At 42.5% G+C, this 17,597-nt stretch overlaps 1 protein-coding gene across 2 annotated transcripts in view; it reads right to left on the minus strand.

Moving 5' to 3' along the window:
• lamb4 (laminin, beta 4) overlaps window positions 1-13,301 on the minus strand; it is a 78,937-nt gene extending 65,636 nt beyond the window's left edge. Inside the window, exons 1-4 of one of the 2 annotated variants that reach the window (XM_084334691.1) lie at window positions 13,234-13,301; window positions 8,508-8,559; window positions 3,528-3,685; window positions 545-680 (exon numbers count right to left, since the gene is read on the minus strand). In XM_084334691.1, coding sequence (XP_084190817.1) covers window positions 545-680; window positions 3,528-3,685; window positions 8,508-8,535 — 322 coding nt within the window. In that variant the 5' untranslated portion in view covers window positions 8,536-8,559; window positions 13,234-13,301. The remainder of the gene's footprint in view (window positions 1-544; window positions 681-3,527; window positions 3,686-8,507; window positions 8,560-13,233) is intronic. The other variant, XM_084334692.1, reaches the window with a different exon arrangement.
• Between the last annotated feature and the right edge of the window lie 4,296 nt (window positions 13,302-17,597).

Consider the following 17,597-nt stretch of genomic DNA (forward strand, 5'->3'; position numbering starts at 1 on the left):
TAGATCACCAATTGAAAGCTATCCAGCTGCAAGCTAGCCTGTAGCTTAGCACAAATGGATGGAAGCGAAGCCTATAGCCTAGCTGTTGGCCAAAAACACCTCTCCTGGAGTTTTAAGCTAGGCTAGCTGATCCGTATCCACTTCCATTAATTTGTGCTAAGCTAGGCTAGCTTGCAGCTGGATAGCTTAATTTCTACTGAACGCACAGAGAGAAAATTGGTATCTATCTTCTTGTCTGACTCTGGAGAAGACGGTAAGCTCATTTCATCCATAATGTGAAATGAAGAAGGTGTCTGCTGTACCAGTACGTTGTTTACCTCTCAGTGTTTCTGCACAATTGAGACTTTTTTTGGTTGAAAAGAACCAAATTGTTTCATAGACCGTAGTGAATTTAGTCAATTCTTCTGTAGAAATGAATTAACTTATCGGTTCTCATCGAGCAGTGATATGCTGAGCAAGTTGAAACCAACTCTACGATCAGACACCTTTCATTTATTTTCCCCACTCTCGTCTACATTTTCCCCACATGTAGACCGGCACGCACCGTGCTCCGACTGCCACCACTTCATCCTGCGCTCGGGGTCAAAGGTCGTGATGACGTTCTCTATCTGGTGGCTGTTGGGATTGCTGTAGATGTTGTACGGCTGCCTGGAGTCACAGGTGAAGCACTTCTGCTCATCCTGACAGAAATAAAAACAACACACACACTTTGCCAATCTTCTCCGGGGTTTACAGATTCTCCTCACACAACACAAAGATATGACTTATAGTTTGCTGAAAGGTCTTCATCACTAAATCCAATTACTTGCTAATCCTAAATACCAATTGACTGGGTAAGAACAAACGTGCACACACTGAACAGTTCTGAAGAACGTAAATCTTATGGTAGTCATGGAACGTGACCGGGAGCTTGGTGCGTCGGGCGAGAGCTTGTATACAACGTGCAATCATTTTAATTGGCGCGCAAGTGCAGCCACCAGTTCAGTGTCGCTCTGTTTTAGTTTTTTTTTGCTAGTATGGTCATGAAATTGGTATTACATTTATCTCTATAAGTGGTATTAAAAAGTCTTCAATTTAACTTGTTGAAACCGGCAGATAGCCTGACACAGTACACCTCTATAATAAAGCATAAGAAGGAGGTGATACATACATTTCTACTGTGTAATTACTTGCAAATCCTGAAAACCAATCGACAAGGAACAAACCTGCACACACTGAACCGTTCTGAAGAACATAAATCATGGCAGTCATGGAACGTGTACCGTGGTGGAAGGCGTGTGAGGACATGTGTTGGCCAACACGGCAGCAAATCCCGTTTCAACACCTGAGAGAGAATACCTAACCCGGAGACAGCATATTTTTGGACAGATGTATTCTCACAACCGTGAGTGGGGCTACATACAACAACCTCTTGGTACTATCACTGTGATTCTAACTCAGAATTACACTGGAATTAAGTAATCAGCTGCTGGAAAGGGGGAGGAGGAGGATGGACAGGGGGGGTTACGGGAGGAGGAGAGAAGGAAATGGGGTGGAGAGAAGAAGAGAGGGGGGGGGGTGCAGCAGAGGTAATCATGAGCGTTGGAAAACATAAATGAGTCCCGGGGCGATGTCAGGGAGAGCCAAGGTAATGACCTATAAATGTGGCAGATCAAGACATGCCTCTAGGATGAAGCATCTTAAGGGCGAGCCAGGGAGGTGTCAATCACACACCCGAGGAGCCTCTAGGAAGGAGGCTTTCTCTTCACTTCCACCTCTACCTCCCAGTTTTAGAGAGAAACGTTGCTTTGTACCGCGCATATCAATACTTGACACTGGGACTTCCCCCGGCGGTTCTAATAGTAACGCCGGAGGCGCGTGTTATCTTTGTCAAAAGTCACGAGCGAGAGTGTTTGCCACTGACATATACTGTTCAGATCGGCATCGTTTTTTTTTTGAGGCAGTGGAATTCGATGTATAAATGAAGGTATGTGACTCTTGGGAATGTGTGCATATAGGAAACAGGGCTACCTCATGCTGCATGTAAGCACAGTGAGTAGAGTGTGACACAAACACTGCCGGGGTTAGGAGTTCAATTCCCCACTCCACCGATGATACAAATGTACACGCACGCCGGTTAATTCAAGGTACTTTGGATTTAAGTGGCCAAAATGTTATATCTGCTGCAAGGTGCAACCAATCACAACGAAGCTGAAGAGACCATACTATAAGAAATAAGACTCGCTACGCTGGTATCCATACGCTTCAAAATGTAGTGACAAAAACTCTCAAGGGTCTCATTCACCAAGGACTTACGACAAAAAGGGCTTTCTCTTAGGGCCATTTGAGACCTTTTCGGGCCGATTTTGGGATTCACCAACCGTCCCAATAAAACATATAATTAATATTATATTATAATATATTGTCTATATTCATGTCTTGCCCGAAAAGGTCTCAAATGGCCCTAAGAGAAAGCCCTTTTTGTTGTAAGTCCATTGGAGAATGAGACCCATTAACCTCACCCTAGCCATATTTTCAGAAAATTCGCCTAAAAATACATACCTAAGTAAATTATAGATTGATCCACTTATTTATTTTTTACATGGGGTTTTGTAGATACAGTACTGAATTTTGCCATCCGGACACATGCAGTTTAAAGTATGAATATAGAATATCAGGCCTATAAATTACCTTATTATGGCTAAGTCACACATTTATGGATTGGCCCAAATCTTTTTCCAATGACCAATCTGGATTTAGTACCACCAGGTGCCCCTGACAGGGCAGCAAAAACCATGAATGAAATCTACTGTAAGTACAGTTACGTTTTTATAATGTAAATAGCTCTGCCTTTTTCCATCAGATTGCAATGTGATTTTTTTCTAGATGTTCACAGAAAGGTAAATAAACTAACCCGTGAGACATAATCACGAAAAATTATGTTCAAAAATGATTTCACGTCAGACGGCTCCAAGTTTGACAGGGGTTGGCATGAGCTGGGTAGTGTAGTTTTATGAAATTCGAAAGCCCATCGGAAGCCATTGGTCTATTCTTTCAAAAGACTACACTCACTTTTGGCTTCGCCACTTCCTCGCGTCAGTATCCGCCGTTTCCAACTGAATGTGCTGAGATTTCTATAAACTCATATGTATTCATATAACACTTAAAATCATTGGTAAACAAGCGTAGTGCTGAAAATATACACTTAACACATGCTGTTTTGACAGGGTTAGGGTCTTTACTCTTGGCTACATTTGGAGAGAGAAAAAAACGCTACATTAATTAATACGGACTGTATTGATCGATTTATGGCGTAATATGAATCTTGGCCCTGTACCGGGCTTAAGGGGTTAACATTTCATCCTGAAAAAGGTCAACGTACCGAAAAGTCTTCATCACTAAATCCTGAGGCAAACTAGAATACTAGTGTGCAGCGTCCTCTTTCATATAGACTGCAAAGTAGAATCCAGAACAAACAGGTTCTTCTGACTGAAGAATCCCCCCTCACCCTACCTCGGCCCCCCTCACCCTACCTCGGCCCCCCTCACCTCCAGGTATCCGATGATGCAGTAGCTCTGAGGTCCGTCCAGACCGCAGGTGGAGGTGGCGGCGAGCTGGGCAGCGCGCCCCACCATCAGGTCACCCAGCTGGGGGTTACAGGAGTTCCCCTGGCACTCCTCCTGGAGCTCAGCGCCAGGCACCAGCACTGCAGAGATAGGATGGCAAGGAAGGCAGGGTCGTGTAAGCTGTCACCATATCTCTTGATGTGGTCGTAATTTAACTGTGAAGGTATGGAAGAAAAGATTAAATATAGTCGGGTCTCCTTTCTCTCTATCTCTCTATCTTTCTCGGTTTTCTTTTTGTGGAAGGGTTATGAACTCCTCAAAACATGTCATAAACCCTACAGTACACACACACACACACACACACACACACACACACATACACACAGAACTAAAAAGCGCATTCCATTGGAATTCACTAGTGGCGTGTTGTGACTATAATTCTGTAGCCCCTTACCCTAACCTTAAACCTCGGAACTACATACCTGACCTAACCTTTACCCTTACCCTAACCTTAACCTAACCTTAACTTCACCCTAATTCCAACCCTTACCCTTAACCTAACCCTTCACCCTATAATGCCTGTTCTATTTTCATATATCGTCGCTTTATATAACACAATACTGATTCCACCCACCCAGTTCATGGAATCATTTTTGCAATTATAGAATTTGCTATTCTAAACCTCGGTGTCTGGTAGGACATTTCCCGGGGAAATCATCCGGGGCACAAGGCAAGACATGTTGATTTATGTAGGAAGTGATGCGTTTTATCATCACCAGCAGCAACAGTGGTTTGATTGACGGGTTTACGATAGAAGGCAAGTGAGTGCAGTGCAGAAATGCAACGACCGCATATCACAAATAGATGTCAGCACCAAAACAAAACAACTTCTTGAATCTGTGTTGACATTTCATACGGTTACATTTTATCTTTTGATGATTGTTGGTGATTCAGGTTTTTACATGTCCTGCTCTGCTGATGCTATCTGCTCTGCCTTAGTAAAAAAAAAAAGAGCTTCCTGCAGTACACACAAACATACACACACACACAAAGTTAAACACATACACACACACACACACACACACACAAACACATACATACACACACAGCCATGTTTTGATTTCTTGTGGGGAGATTGCAATGACCTACATTCATTCCCCAACCTATTACCGTAACCTCATGTTCAAGCTCAAGTGTATTTGTCATGTTTATAAAAAGAAACAATGTGATATATGATATTTGGTTATGGTATATGGTTGTGTTGATATATGATATATGGTCATGATAAATGGTTGTGTTGATATATGAGACCACTGTTTAAGAAACAATGAAATGCTTTTTCATGGCTCCCTCACCAACTCACGCAACACAGTCAGTCCCAGGCAACAACAAAGTCAGTCGCAGCAACACAGTCAGTCACAGCAACACAGTCAGTCGCAGCAACACAGACAACAGTCACGCAACACATAGTGAGTCCAGGCAACAACACAGTCAGTCGCAGCAACAGTCAGTTTCAGCAACACAGACAACAGTCTCAGCAACACAGACAACAGTCTCAGCAACACAGACAACAGTCACAGCAACACAGACAACAGTCACAGCATCACAGTCAGTCGCAGCAACACAGACAACAGTCACAGCAACACAGACAACAGTCGCAGCAACACAGTCAGTCGCAGCAACACAGACAACAGTCGCAGCAACACAGACAACAGTCGTAGCAACACAGACAACAGTCTCAGCAACACAGACAACAGTCTCATCAACACAGACAACAGTCTCAGCAACACAGACAACAGTCTCAGCAACACAGACAACAGTCGCAGCAACACAGACAACAGTCGCAGCAACACAGTCAGTCTCAGCAACACAGACAACAGTCTCAGCAACACAGACAACAGTCTCAGCAACACAGACAACAGTCGCAGCAACACAGACAACAGTCTCAGCAACACAGACAACAGTCACAGCAACACAGACAGTCTCAGCAACACAGTCAGTCTCAGCAACACAGCAACAGTCGCAGCAACACAGACAGTCTCAGCAACACAGACAACAGTCTCAGCAACACAGACAACAGTCACAGCAACACAGACAAGTCTCAGCAACACAGACAACAGTCGCAGAAACACAGACAACAGTCTCAGCAACACAGTCAGTCTCAGCAACACAGCAACAGTCGCAGCAACACAGACAGTCTCAGCAACACAGACAACAGTCTCAGCAACACAGACAACAGTCACAGCAACACAGACAAGTCTCAGCAACACAGACAACAGTCGCAGAAACACAGACAACAGTCTCAGCAACACAGTCAGTCTCAGCAACACAGACAACAGTCTCAGCAACACAGTCAGTCGCAGCAACACAGTCAACAGTCGCAGCAACACAGACAACAGTCTCAGCAACACAGACAACAGTCTCAGAAACACAGACAACAGTCTCAGCAACACAGACAACAGTCTCAGCAACACAGACAACAGTCTCAGCAATACAGACAACAGTCTCAGCAACACAGACAACAGTCTCAGCAATACAGACAACAGTCTCAGCAACACAGACAACAGTCTCAGCAACACAGACAACAGTCGCAGCAACACAGACAACAGTCTCAGCAATACAGACAACAGTCTCAGCAACACAGACAACAGTCTCAGCAACACAGACAACAGTCGCAGCAACACAGACAACAGTCTCAGCAACACAGACAACAGTCTCAGCAACACAGACAACAGTCTCAGCAACACAGACAACAGTCTCAGCAATACAGACAACAGTCTCAGCAACACAGACAACAGTCTCAGCAACACAGACAACAGTCGCAGCAACACAGACAACAGTCACAGCAACACAGTGAAGACAGCAATAGAAAACAAAAAAAACAAAGAAGATGGGAAAATAAAACAAAAGCATCAACACCCCTGGTTAAAGTGCAACAAGAAAGTGTGTTAGTGTAATGCAGTGTAGTAGTCCAAGTATTGTTTCTGATTTTCCTTCTATGTGAGGGCTTTCGGTCCCCACACAGATAGGAAAACAAGCACACACACTTACACAGACACACACGCACACGCACACGCACACGCACATGCACACGCACACGCACACGCACACACACACACACACACACACACACACACACACACACACACACACACACACACACACACACACACACACACACACACACACACACACACACACACACACACACACACACACACACCATAATCATGTATACATTATAGGTAAAAACTAAACACTTTGCTGCTTTTGATCACAACCAGACACTGTAATCACAACACGCCAGATGAGAAGATTCCTTATATTTTCTGGGTAAACGGTTCAGCTAAACTACATCTTCTGACTTAAGGATGTGCTGCATCTTCAGATGAGGCTTTTAAAGCTTTTGAAATAGGCCTTCGTCAGGAAATGAGACTTCAACTTGCATTGAAAAACTGAACCTGTAATATAGATCTTTTGAAAAGTATTATTTGCACAAGAGATCATTCCTTTCATACATGACTACATTATGCATTCATCCTGAACCACATTTTTACAAGATATTACAGGTTCCCCGAGCGAGAACTAATCTTGGCAAGACTGCTTTCTCAGTCTCAGTGCAGCGGGATCATGGAATCTATTACAACGTGACCTGGAACAATAAGCACTCTTGTTTCTTTTGGACGTTTTAGATTTGTAATCAATAACCGTCCACCATCAACATGTAGTTGTTTCTGCTAATTGCTCTTGCTTATGAACCGTATTAATAAGGACTGTTGAAGTTCATGGAATGAACTCCAGCAGTCCTTACAGATTGAGATGATCCCCTCGGGTGCAGTCTAAAACCTTGATCTCCAACCTTTGTCAATGAAGTTGTATGTGTTTTTAATAGATTGATCCTTACTTATATTGACATTATTTATTGGGAAAACCACTTGAGATACAGTATCTCGATTCCGTTTTCGAGAGGGTCCCACATTTTGTGCAATGTAATACAGAAACAGAACACATAACACATAACATAATTTAAATAAATAAAAGACACATACAAAAACATACAACAGAACAAGTACACATTATAAGAGGATATGTCTCTCAATCTCCATCATAATAGGCCTACTACTCCACGGCAGCCACCTGACGATGCCACCGCGGGGCAAACGAATATGCTTACCCCGCGATGACACCGCCCGGCAGCCGCTGTGAGAAAGGCCCAACAAAACATTCAAAGGGTGAGTAGAATACAGGATGTAATAGATATTGAGCTCCGGGACTGGCAGGAGAAGCGGAGCACAGTCATCCTTGTCTTATTGTTGTGATTTTATATGCCTTTTTTATTTTCTTTACTTTGTATGTACACTCGACGTGACTGTAAATGAGGGAAACCTCAGTTTCATTCAGAACATTTCATTTCATTTCAAACCTTTATTTAAACTTGAAAGGCAACTGATTATTATTATTATACATTTTCGGACGTATTTAGGATTGATCTATACAGTTTTAAATTGATTGTGTGTCGTTACATGTAATGCTCTGTCTGTACACTCGGCGCCTTTGTCTTTTGCACAATAAACTTCACACGAAGAGCAAAATGGCTCCAGGAAAAAGACTCAATCAAAGATATTGAGGGAAATATGCAGATACAAAGAGCGGGCCCCGATCTGGAAGAGAGCAAGTGCCGGCAAGAGTAAATATTCTCCATCAGTGCCCAGCAAGTGATCACACGTCTGAGAGAAGAGAAGGGGATCCGTGGACGAGGAGGAGGAGGAGGAGGAGGAGGAGGAGGAGGATAGCGAAAGAGACTGTCAGTCTGCTGCCAACGAAAACTCCACCACCTAATCCCGGGCCTTGTTGAAACAAATAGCGGCTTGAGGATGACTGTTTTCCTGTGCAGAGCCCGTGCTATTTGCCTGTCACCATGCCGAGCGGTGCCAACGGGGCGGGAGAGCGAGTTAAACTTACACAGAAGTACGAGTAGGAAGGAGGCCATCTTCAGGGTCGTCTGTCGGCCGACCTGCGAGGTAGCAAGAGAGAGAGAGGGGGGGGGGGAATCAAGAGATAAGAGAGAGAGAGAGAGAGATGCATGGAAAAACCACAAGGGCTCATTGAACCACTATAGCGCCGTTTTTGTAACCTAATCCTCTGATTAGGATTGAGCCAAGTGTTAAAAAACGTAATCTGTTCACAAGTAAAGCTGTGATTAGGATCAGGGGCGATGAAAAGCTACGCCTTGAGCGTCGCCCGTGGCGGTGGGTTCAAGAGTCACGTTCATTCCGATGATGACGGTTAGTGTCACTTCGACTGAATTCCATTACGAATTCCGTTAAATGGAATGTCATAATAGAGGCCTTGCCCGAAGAATGCTTGCGTAGTTCTCTTTCTTCCAGCATGGCCGCCTTGTAACATAGCAACCGTTGTTTTGTACATGACGATGGAAGAAACAACGGTTGCTATGTGTTGATATATGAGGGGAAAAAAAACACTGTGGATTATTATTGTATTATTACTGGATCGTTTAAACGTTTTAATACCTAAATGGGATGGTAAATGAATGGCATTTATATAGGGCTTTTATCCAAAGCGCTTTACAACTTATGCCTCACATTCACCCGTTCACTCAGACATTCACACACCGACGGCAGAGGCAACCATGCAAGTTGTGCCAACCTGCTCAGCGGGAGCAGTTAGGGGTTAAGTGTCTTGCTCAAGGACACTTCGACGCACTGGCGGGAAAGAATCTAACCGGGAACCTTCCGATTACCAGAAAACCACTCTACCTCCTGAGCCACTGTCGAACTTACTTTGCACAGAAATTTGGCATTCTTTTTTTTTTAAAGTGGTCACCAATGGTTACAGGCGGCCATGCTGGAAGAAAGAGAACGACATCTCATGCGAGGCCTCTATTGTTGGCATTTAAATGTTAGATTCATATTGTATGCCATGCTTTACAATTATGCCACAAAATGGGTACGGACATGAATCGTCAGTGAACTCCAGGAATTTCAATACCCTCCTCTCACGTCTCATGGCAGCTTTACAAAGCTTTGTCACTAAAGAGAAATTATGTGGTTGATTTTTTATGAATGCTCCTATGAATGAACTACTAAAGACCTGACGCGCTCCTGACAAAGCCACGGTTCTCCTTCAGCTCCAGGCTACTCTGTGAATAGACTGAAGAAGTAAAAGTAGAAATACCCAGATACAATTGTACTCTGGTAAAGGTAAACCTCCTCCAGTGCAAAATTCCACTTAAAGGGGCACTTCACAAAAAAACAACGCTGATTTATTTTGCTCATAATCTCACACCCATCCAAAAGCTCTAAACAGCTTCAAGTTTCAAGTTTCTTTAATAGTTGTCATACAGAAGTACAGAATACTTTTATACAAAATGCTTCTTACTGTTACGCTCCAGAGACTGTGCTAGACAAGATAAGTATGAAATAACATAGTATAGCATGTAAATTAGAAGTAATAAAAAAAGGTCACAGTGTTCAGTATAGACATATGTACAATGTTCGATGCAGAATAGACGTAACTGAGTTACCATATAATATACAATATTCTATGCAGTGTACTAATATACAATACTATATAGTGCAAAGCAGAAATGGGATGAGGTACAATTTAGGTACAATTTACAGTAAGGTGTACGAGTTGTAGTGCAAATCCTTTACCAATAAATATAAAGTGTGTTTAGGTGTTCTAAAGTGTGGAGAGTGGGTGCTGCAGTGTGTTTGTTTGTTTAAAGTGAGTGTGTGCGTGTGGATGTGTGTGCTGTGTGCATTTGATGGTTGTTGTGTAGTGTTTATTGTGCTTTGCACACAATTCATTTAGTTTGACAGTTATTCTGAATATGGCCATCAGGGACATTGAATCCTTGTGTTGTTTTAATTATAGCTCAATTAAATGATATAAGGTAGCAGTCCCTATAAGACAAGGTATTGCTATTTTTTCATCTACATACTTTCATGGAGCTGTAATTAACACATTCAATCAACCAGAATTCAATGTCCCCAATGACATCACTGGTGGCCATATTCAAACTAATTTACTCTCAATTAACGGCCAAACTAAATTCATGTGTGTAAAATGGATTTTTGGATATGTGTGAGATTATGTGCAAATTAAATCATCATTATGTTTTGGTGAGGTGCCCCTTTAAGTAAAAGTAGAGAAGTATTTGATATTGAATGTGCTTAAGTATCAAAAGTAAAGGTACATGGTGTTTGTGTATAACCGGGCTGAACCACTGACCTCTAAAGGTCATGTTAAAGTGGTATGTAGTCCAGTTATGCTGCTCTGATTAAAGGTCATGTTAAAGTGGTACGTGGTCCAGTTATGCTGCTCTGATTACGTCCTCTTGAAGTTGGCAGGCTTCAAATTTGAAAGTACATAATCTTCATACATTGTTGCCATGTTTTTTTTAATGAAAAATCGTTTTTTTCCCCAAAGTAACTAGTAGCTGATGGGTTCAGATATATATTGGAGTAAAACAAAATTACATTATTTATTTTGAAATGTAGTGGAGTAAAAGCAAGTTTACTTCTAAGTAAATTAGAAGTATCTCGAATTAAAAATAAATGTATATATATATACTTTCACCACTGATGCTATGTCAATACTGTAAAGCTACGTGCCACCAAAGTATTTGCTCCATCGGCAGGGGGGGATAATGACCGTATCATCCGGAGATGTGAGATCGATCATCTGTGTGGTGGAGATCAAAGAATTCTATGAGTGAGAGATCCACTGGAAGTTTTATCGTGGCTTCCAATCAATCATATTCCATCACGGGTCGTCGTGCCTGTTCTCAGTTGTCATTGTGAGACGTAAATGCACACTGTTCCTGGTGAAATCATATCCCCTGGGGAGTGGGCTGGAATGTACAGTTATATACTATAGGGCTCTCAATGCAAAGTGTTAACCCCCTGAAGGGGTTGATGATCTTCGGTGGGAATGCTTGGGCCTCACACCAGTAATTGTATGGGGATTTATAGTATGCTAGGACTTGCAGCACTGCACCTGAAGGCTATACCCTATTAAAAACATAATAGACAATGGTGGCTGCTGTTTACCTGCCAACGTTGCTGGTATAATAATAGACAAACCAGACACAGCATTTGAGTCCACTAGCGTTTGGCTTCTGTGTCGTTTTCCTGTCCCCGATTTTTGCTGAAATACGGTAAAACCAGGAACATCTCAGGAAGAATCATTTCTGGGGGATTTCACATAATCCTAGATGAGCAGTGTGAGAAAGGCTCCAGCTGCTGTGAGATTCTTCTGGCCACCTGTGTGTGTTTTCCGACAGCGTAGCACAGACCTAACTGATGAGCCCACAACAGTCACCGCTGCTCCACCACAGAGGCAGTGGAACGCGAGTGCTTATCTGCTTTTATCTGCTTAGGAATCTTGTCGATCTCTTTGACTTTGATATTTGTATGTCGTGGTATGTCATAAATGTCTGGATGTAACAGTACTGTATATCTGTATGTCGTGGTATGTCATAAATGTCATGATGGATTGAAAATGGGGGACAAAACAAACTGGTCAGACTACTGCTTGACCTTACTCCTAGAACCCACCTAACCCCTGCCCACTTTGACAACCTAGGATGGCTTAGAGTAGACGACAGAGTACAGCAACTTGCAATGGGCCTGGTCTACAAGATACACTACACCACTAAGATACCCATGTACATGTAGCCTACATGTCGAAATACTTCCCAAAGGTCAGTGAATACCACGACCACAACACCAGAGGGAGTTGCACAAATCATGTCCAACCCAGATTCGGCTCAAACAAGCGACTAAACACGTTTAGCAATTATGCCACAACAATGTGGAACGCCCTACCCACAGTCGTAAAAGAATGTGAATCCCTACCCACCTTCAAAACCGATCTAAAAAAGCACCTACGGGAGGCCGCAATTCGAAACTGGCCCCGGTAAATGTCCAGTTTATTGAGCCGTACTGTATTGTACCCATTCTGAAATCTGTTAATAAAGTTTTCAATCAATCAATCAATGTGCGCAGTAATCCAGTGTGTAGTACCTATACCCCGGCACCCGGTATAGTATACAGAAAAGCCTGAAGTGGAGAGTAACTGAGTACATTTACTCAAGAACTGCATTTAAGTACATTTCAAGACATTTGTATTTTACTTAAGTATTTCCATTTTGGATGACTGTATACTTTTCTCTCTACTACATTCAGAAACAATGACCTTGTTTATTTTTACTACACAAGTATCTTAGACTTGCAGTCACTGCAAAACATGCCACAATTACAAAATGTCAGAAGCACTGATCGACCCCAATTTAGTAACTAACGTTAGGATTTAAATGCTCCAAGGTATCAAAATATCACAACTTCATGCACGTTTTTACTCTTTTCACTAATAATCAAAAACATGTATTACAACAATAGCAGTCACTTGATACATTTATCATTTATACATTTTCGATCAGACCATTCCTACTTTCACTCTTAGAATTTGAGTAATTCCCCCAACCACTGCATGAAGCCAAATACTCAAATTGTGACTTAATGTATAACACTTAATGTAAAGTTCTCAAAATCAACAAGTTCGGGTCACTGCAGGCGTTAATCTTATACCAAAATCCTCTTCATAATTAGTCTTTTCTTTTCAAAGTTAAATTGAGTGTTGGACCAAAACAGAGTCAGCCTACCTGTGCTCCTCCCGCTGCCTCACTGCACTTTGAACAACATAATGAGTCAAACGCCTCAGCATGTAAGAGCACACCTGAGCACCATGCAGGGAGAGCAGGCAGGCTAAAGGTAGCCCCCGGCTGGGTGTGGGGGTGTGTGTTTCTCTGTGTGTGTGTGTGTGTGTGTGTGTGTGTGTGTGTGTGTGTGTGTGTGTGTGTGTGTGTGTGTGTGTGTGTGTGTGTGTGTGTGTGTGTGTGTGTGTGTGTGTGTGTGTGTGTGTGTGTGTGTGTGTGTGTGTGTGTGTGTGTGTGTGTGTGTGTGTGTGTGTGTGTGTGTGTGTGTGTGTGTGCGTGCGTGCGTGCGTAGTGCAGCTAGGGTAGAGAGAGAGAGGAAGAGAGAGAGGGAGAGAAGAGAGAGAAAGAGAGAGGGTAGAGAGAGAGAGAGAGAGAGGGAGAGAGAGAAGAGAGAGAAAGAGAGAGGGGAGAGAAGAGAGAGAGTGGGGGATTAGATTTCATTCAAAGTTGACATAACTCTCTCTGTGAGGTTTATACCTGAGGTTGGTTGGAAGCAGGAAGGACCTCAGCCTTGACGAAGACAGAGGACTTTGTAGAATTGTTTCAGAGGTGTGCTTTCAATAGCTTCAGTTGGAACTTACCACCAATACATTTATCCTAGTTATATGTCCAAAAGGATTTAACTAGTGTGAGGTGTAGTCAGATAGTAAGCTAAACATACTACACAATGTAAAAAGGATATATTAGAAGAAACTTACCAAACATTAACCAACGTAACATATGTAGATATGGTATAGCAGGCCTCATTATCAAATATAATAAATATACTATTTGTTTACATTGAAAGTGACAATCAATCAAATGACATGTAATGAGCAACACTCGTAAACATCTGTAAGATGTTATGTCATGTTTACGACTGTGTTATGTTAGCCTTATGAACACCCTTAAAGAAAAGTGTTACAGTTTTAATAAAACTCTTTAGCCAGATGCTTGGGATGACCTCTAGTGTTAGGCTGCATTTATTACTCACTGATACATTTGAAACCACACACAGAATATGGCATTACTGGAGGACATTACAGGGTATGAAATCATGATGTTAAACTATCCTACATATTGCCATTTCGAGTGTTCCTGAACAACAACAACAACAACAACAACAACAACAACAAATAGAAGTTTGCCATGCTGTGATTGGGTAGACACAATGCCTCCCTGATCTCTTATCAATTGGGTTAGGTCTAATCTCACTTACATTCACATTTCCTCCCTCCTACTTCTGAGATGACCCCAGCTTTTCATGGAGTTCTTAACTCATTATGTGCCAACCACGTAATATTACATGTTTGCTCGCCAACCGTTGAGCGCCAAACACGTAATATTACGTTTTTAGATCGTTTTTTCGATTTTAATATCCTATACACTCTCACAGACCTCTATGTTATCATTGGAACTCATTCTGAGACCCGAGAGTGCAATGCCAGCCGAATCCTGCTAGGTGGCAGTATCGCCTACCCTTTGAAACCTTATTTCACACTGTGTGTTACATTTTATATGGTCCGGGCGGAGAATTTGGACCCAGGCAAGTGAAACGCTTCATCCGAGCACCTTGGAACACGTCCAGCACACTTGATGCATATTTTGTGCCATTTCATGTCAGGGACCCGATCAATACTGGAAATCGCGATCAGACAACTGGAATATTCATTTTGGGATACCTCCTAGTAAAGGTAACTAAGGACTATATGACATCAATCCTACTTTGATCCAACAATGATTTCACATCGATCGCAACGATCAACACATGTAGTATTCAAAACGTATGCCGTTGCTGGCGATCAGAGCATAAAAAAAATTACCCCCCCCCCCCCCTTTGATGCATTCATGATGAAACATAATACCTATTATATACCTTTGATTTGGAAATAGTAACGTGTCCAGGCGAGCAACGCGAACGACTTTAGCAAAATTCACATAGCGCCCTATAACTCCGCTTATTTTTGGAAAAGAAGAAAAACACATTTTCCAGCAAATGTGTAAGTGTTTTTAATTTATATTTTGAAAATAAGTTCCACAAGCTGTATCAACAAGTTTGCAAAAATACAAAAACACAAAACCATTGCGTAACAAAATAAGGTGACTTTTAAACTAAATATGCCTTCCTTGTACATACATACATGTCACTAGGCAGTTCTTGTTATACTTGCCTAAGTCATGTGATCGCCGTCTGTGTATGTAACGTTAACATGCACAAGTCACACGAGTGAATTAGGCAGATGGGGATTTTTGAACGTAACAAGCGCTCTGATTGGCTGAGGACATAGGCACTAAGCCAGGGCGATGCAGCAGTGTGAGCAGAGTACTGTTAGGCAGAAATCTCAATTTGGCAAAATAAATGACATAGGCCATTATCGTATGAGGCTAACTATATACGACTTCTATATCTCTACCCCTTCTCTGCCTTGACCTCTTTTTGACAGAGTCGATACTATAACATTTAGCATCAACCACAACACAGATAGACAAACCGAGGCGTGTGTATCAGAGCTGATCCGTCATGACCACTCCGCTTCCAGCAGAGACACACCAGCTGAAGAAGCCATGCCGGAGGAATTTTGCTGTCTGAGTTGGCACAGGGGAGCGGAGAGAGCGGGCCCTGGCAGCTATAGTCTACGACACTGTCAACACGTTGTCTGCCTCTTGCTACTCGGGGCATCCGGGGAGATCTCGCAGTGTTCCCAGCGTGCTCTTGACTGAATCAGGTGAAGCGTGAGTCAAGGCCTTCTGGTCGGGGGATGCTTAGGCTGCAGGGGGCACTCTTCCTCGGGGTAGGTGCAATTATGGACTCCTGTTTCATCCCCCTGGGGGGGGGCAGCAGTGCTGGTGCACTGTGGGGAGGACATTTGATACCGAGCTAAAGGTGTCAGATCATATCATAGAGGCATGTTCACCTCGAATGTCGATTTTCTTTTTTTTGCTCCTTCTCTTCAGAATAAACACGCAATGATGACTCATAAAGCTCTATATTGTGTACACAGTATGTGGACTACCGTGAAATTAGTCCTGTATATTGTGCGTTTGTATATTGCGTCTTACATTTTTACTTTTGTCGTTTATATTGTCTATGTCTATATCTTTTTATATACACCGTGGAAATGAGGGAAACGTAGTTTAAACGTTCTGTATGTCTTGCACAATAGAAAATGTACAATAAAGTTTACCTTGACTTTGACTTTTATCAATGTATTTAGCCTTTATCCCATTTTCACACTAGCGCTCGTTTCCCTATGCTTTCTCTTTTGTTGTTGTTGTTCTTAGCTCTATTCTATTTAAATCTTTCAAACAAAATTCTATGTACCCCAATTGCTATTGCATGTAGGCCTACATATTTGTGTTTTATTGTGTTTTATTCTCCACCCATCGATCATCCATAACAACACTACTATCACCGACATCCAAGAAGGGGGATCCCCCTTTGAACGGCCCTTCTAAGGTTTCTCTCCGCCACATTGCCTGTGGTGCCTTTTTCCTATTGCTAGTTTTTTAGTGAGTTTTTCCTTACCTTCGCCGGGGTATGTCTGGGAGTGTTGTTTTGGATTTCATGATGGGTTTTTTGTTCTTGATTTATTGTGATGTTTCTTCTTGACTTGTCCAGCCCATGGGGACATTATACAGTAACTTGTTATTGCAGGCTTTACAAATAAATTTGATTGGATTTATTCACTTAATTAAAGGTTGTTCAAATTTGTTCAGATATTACAGTGAAGCTTTTAAAACGCTTTCAATTCAAGTAATAGTTTGTAGCGTCGTCGCCATTGTCTATACCTGGAGCTCACACGAACGAGGCCTGGGTCTATTGAAGTTGGCAATGCTGTTTGGGGGCCATCGTGGCCCATGTAATACATGCTTTGTGTGTCGTTCCACAGTATAATTAGCAAACACGTTAGACTTTCTTTTGGCAATGGAATTGGGTTTCTTCATCGTGTGTGTGTGTCCTTATCATTATGGCACAAGTGTCTTGTGATTTATTATAAATTCACCACAACACAATCATCTGCCAAGAGAGGTGTATATATCTATTGCTTTTACGAGACACACACAGACTCGCCCCCATAACGTGTAATACTGGGTTCGCCACCATATGTCGGTGTGTACATTTCCAGTCGGTTGTTAGTACAGGACAACGCAGCACTGGTGGTGCAGCAGGGAGAAGGCTGAAGCTGACAGTATGCCACCAAGTAAAACACATGGAAGGTAGCGTCCTGCTGTGTGATTCAACTGCAAGGGTCACTGGAGGTATGATTGCAAACAAACGGCGCCATCTGCCACGCACCTATAGCCAACTCTCCATAGCCTGGCAGGCCACA

This window comes from Notolepis coatsorum (genome assembly GCF_963971535.1).
Source record: "Notolepis coatsorum genome assembly, chromosome: 18".
NCBI lineage: Eukaryota > Metazoa > Chordata > Actinopteri > Aulopiformes > Paralepididae > Notolepis > Notolepis coatsorum.